The sequence below is a fragment of the Saprolegnia parasitica genome, assembly GCF_000151545.1.
Source record: "Saprolegnia parasitica CBS 223.65 unplaced genomic scaffold supercont2.2, whole genome shotgun sequence".
Classification (NCBI taxonomy): Eukaryota; Oomycota; class Saprolegniomycetes; order Saprolegniales; family Saprolegniaceae; genus Saprolegnia; species Saprolegnia parasitica.
Window position 1 is genome coordinate 640,121 of NW_012156396.1, and position 4,061 is coordinate 644,181.

Genomic DNA, 4,061 nt, shown 5'->3' on the forward strand with positions numbered 1-4,061 from the left:
CGCACTTCATCATCGTCGAGAAAGCCTCGAAGCACCGCGAGGAGCTTCGCGCGGTCGATCGTGTCGAACGCGCGTGAAAAGTCGATACCTAGGATAGAGAACTGCTCTTCGTACTGGCGGATGCGGGCGATGCGCCACTTGTGCGACCAAACGACGTCGGCCGTGCTGCGTCCAGGACGAAAGCCGCTCTGATACGTGCCAATCTGCTTGTCGAGCTTCGGCTGGATCCGCTTGAGCACCATCACAGAGACGGCTTTGCGGATGCAGTTGAGCAAAACGATCGGGCGGAGGCTCGAGCACACGCCTTGGGGCTTGTTGGGCTTGGGCAGGCAGATCAGCGTCCCGTCGCCGAGCTGAATCGGCTGTCCTTTGGTAAAACCGTCGTTGAGCAGCTGTGCCAGGGGCGCAGCGATGAAGTCGGCGGCGGTCTTGAGGACTTCGGCAGGCATGGTGTCTGGGCCGCAGGCGCGGTTGTTGCGGAGCTTCTTGATCGCGTCGTCGAGTTCGGTGGGCGTAATGGGCTGGTCGAGCGGTCGGGCAGTCGTGTCGGGCTGTACGGTGGCGTTGGTCGAGCTGGCGAACTGGGCCTGGAAGTGAGCGGTCACATGCTTGGCTGTCTCCTTCGTATCCATGATGATGTGGCCGTGCTGGTCCTCGAGGCGAAACTTGGACGTGGGGCGCTTGTATCCGGTGCACCTGGACGTTGTCGCTTGGACCTTCTGGCCGAGCGCCTGGAATATCTTGAAGTCGGCCGTCACGAGCTTGTGGTCGTAAGACATCTGGAGTCTTGTCAGATGTGTGGGAATATGTCGCCCGAGCTTTGTGGGACGATGCAGCCCACGGCCCACTTGTCGACGCGTGTAGCGCGTCGAGCCCAAGAGGATCTCGGGCGCGCGGTACCAGCGCGTCGCAACATAGACAGTGAGCACGGGGTTGGGGCCAATTTCAGACACGGACCGGCAAAGGCCAAAGTCGCAGAGCTTGGTGTGGCAGTCGGCGTTGAGGAGGAGGGTGCTCGGCTTGATGCCCAAGAGAGACGTCGAAGGATGAGGCTGCGCGACTCCAAATACCGTGCCAGCGCGACGATTTCGGTCGTATATTCGACCCCTTTTGACATCCGATTGTACAACGACACCATCGTCCGTTCGGTCGCCGACGAACTGCACCATTCCGGAGATCAATATCTCCTCGACCATTGCAGCGATGCCCACGCGCAAAGTCATCGAAAACGTTGGCATGATCGTCACTCCCTCGAACCCAGCACCAACAACAAGAGCCTTGCCACGCTGGTTGATGACTCGGCAGGCGGCTCTCGCGCCACCATTCAGCTTACGCTGTGCGGCAAGCGTGCCCGCTCAGCGACACAAAATTGGGCTGGCCAGTGCGTCTTGCTTTAGCGTTTCAAATTAACATTTTTCAGGAGCGCGCCATCTCAGCCTCCGGCGACGCATGCATTTCCATCGCTGCTCGCCTTCTGAGCGGCGCGTGCGTCGGCCTTGCCCTGGCACTGCTGTAGGAGCCGCGCAGCCTTTTCTTCACGTGTCTCGCTCGCCTAATTAGTTTCTGCATTTTCCCCGTCGAATTCGATTAATTGAAGGGACGCTTCATGGCCGACAACCAGCGCATCACGCTGTCCTTGGTGTCGAAATGCTCGAGCGACGGTCCATCCTGATCGACCACCATAATGAAGTCGTTGAGATGCGCGATGGACACGCTGGAACGATCCTTGGACTTGATGTTGTTCTGGAACGAGAAAGCGTCGACGGAGCCATGAGCCAGAGTGGCGGCAATCTTGAGGAGGGCGATGGCGTTGGGTACGCCTTGGTCATGGTACCGTGGGTCTGAAGAAGTCTTTAGCGTCGAAGTTGGGGTAATTTGCAACGACGTACTGCTTATTCAGCCCGTACTCGATGTTGAGGTCCATGGGGTTTCGACAAACAAGTCGTACAACTTGACGGGGCTCTGGACTGCGTCGTTGCCGAACGAGACGAGCTTCTCGACCTTCACGAAACCAACCGGATCAAAAACAGAAAACGACTTCACGTCGGCCCTTACCAAGTTTCATGAGTGTTTGAAGCATACAAATATGTACAATTTGTAGCAGGCACGGCTGTGATAGCCACGGCGTGTACCCACGTGGGCCTCGTAATCGGGGCCTTCGATAGCTGAAAAATGCTAGGGTACATAAATACTGTAGTATGCTCTACATGTACAATGTGTCGACAACATGTTTCCTAGCGGGGTAGGGGTTCATTTATTATAACAGCCTCGGTACGCTAAACCTATATATATAGAAACTAGGACTAGAAAACGGACGGCCCCAGGCAGAAATGGGTTCTCCCCACCACGAGCAACAAGACTATGGTGCGATATGCCTTATTGGAGTTTGGAGAGCGGCAGTTGTGCGGCTTGAAGTTACCCGCCTCGGAGGCAGCCACATTTACGATATTTAGCCGTGATTATCGACATTTACCGTATACTTAAATTAACCGGATGCCTGCGATGACTCGCACGCGTGAAATTTGAAAATGAGCGGCCAATGCGGCGTTACGTACTGCGCGAAGAAGCGCAAGTACCGACCCTATATAAAGGAAGTGAAGCGCGACAAGACCAAGCTCAAATACGGCTCGTACGTGATCAGTCGCGATGAAACTCTGCTAGCCGGACGCCAGAAGTTCGGGGCGGCATGGACGCTGCCAGGCGAAGCAGACGCCATTCGACCCATCGACCAAGGTGCTGTCTTGCCGCGGGACATTGAGTCTCCGCCGTCGGATCAGCGGTCCGCGCTCAGAGGTTCGATCACGCGCGAGACTCTAACGCGACGCTACGCATATCGGGCGTGGATCTCCAAACCTGATGGCAACAAGCACAAGGGGCGCCGCTATGAAACGGAAGAGGCGGTGCAGTTGGACCTGCTCGAAATGCTATGCCAACCTCTCGATGATGGGCAGCGAGAAGCCTTCAGCCAGCGAGGTGTCTTCACGGTGTGCCGCCACGCGCTCGGCTTGAAGGGCATGACGTGGCGCGATTGGTATTCGCGTCGAGCCTTGGACACCATTCGCGCACCCGAGGCAATCCCACCGTCGTTGCGGCTCGAGATCGACAAGGCCTACGGAGGGCCGCTCACGGCGCGTGCGCATCGCGTCCAGATCAAGTACCTCAACAAGCGCATTCCACGGCTCGAGTACGTACAGTCGCGAGCTGGCTGCGCGAATTCCTGTCGTCAGGCGGCTTTTGCGAGGATGCTCGTGTTTGAAGCATACAAATCTGTTTACCAATGTGGGCACTCTAAAACACTTTCAAGCTCAAAACAGCGAATTCAGTCTCCTAGTCACATGTACATCCCTGAGATCATTGGCAACGTGTGTAGATGCAGCGGCGCGCGGTACGGCGCTCCTAGTGCTGTCCAGACGCTTTAGTCGCTGCGACCCCACGAGACGTCTGCGAGCGCATGGTTCTCATGTGGCGTGAAGTTGCGTGAAGATCGCAGCGGGTGCATCGTTTCGTTTAGATGCATGTCTAGTCGGTGTTGAACGCCTTGCCTGTGAGGACCTACGAGAATCGGTAGCCTGTCCGGACTTGGTGCCTATCCGCGACCGTGGCAACCACAAACCACCACGATAGAGCTGAGTGCAAGTCATAGGCAGTCGTAGCTATCGATGAGTCGCCGTCGTACGTTCAGAGACATGGAAGAGACTCGCTCGACTGCCCTTTTGAGCTCGAATCAAGCCGACGGTCAATTGCATCCATGATACGACTGCGAAGCAAGTCTACAGTCTCTTCCACGTGATGCAGTGCCATCAATCGATGGCTCCAACCGTATCCTGTCATGGGCGCGGGGTAGGGTTCAGCACAGTACAAACATTAGTAACGGTACAGTGGTCGTTGTTGTTGTTGTTGAACTGAGTGTTCTCGTTATTTTACGGATTAAGGGTCCTATTTCTAGGGTCGTCCTACCTCCAACCTAATATCCGGTAGGCACGAGTTACCGGCATATGCCGTTTTCATCTTGCTTCTTCCATGTGTTCCTTGTGGCACTTGCCGAGCGTGGCCTTATTATG

At 56.1% G+C, this 4,061-nt stretch overlaps 1 protein-coding gene across 1 annotated transcript; it reads left to right on the forward strand.

Annotated features, from left to right (window-relative positions):
• Positions 1-2,528: 2,528 nt before the first annotated feature.
• Positions 2,529-3,419, forward strand: SPRG_00806 (hypothetical protein; the record flags this gene model as incomplete). The annotated part of the gene is made up of 2 exons (XM_012339022.1): positions 2,529-3,184; positions 3,371-3,419. 2 exons carry the CDS (start codon positions 2,529-2,531, stop codon positions 3,417-3,419), a joined length of 705 nt encoding a protein of 234 aa, XP_012194412.1.
• Positions 3,420-4,061: the final 642 nt, after the last annotated feature.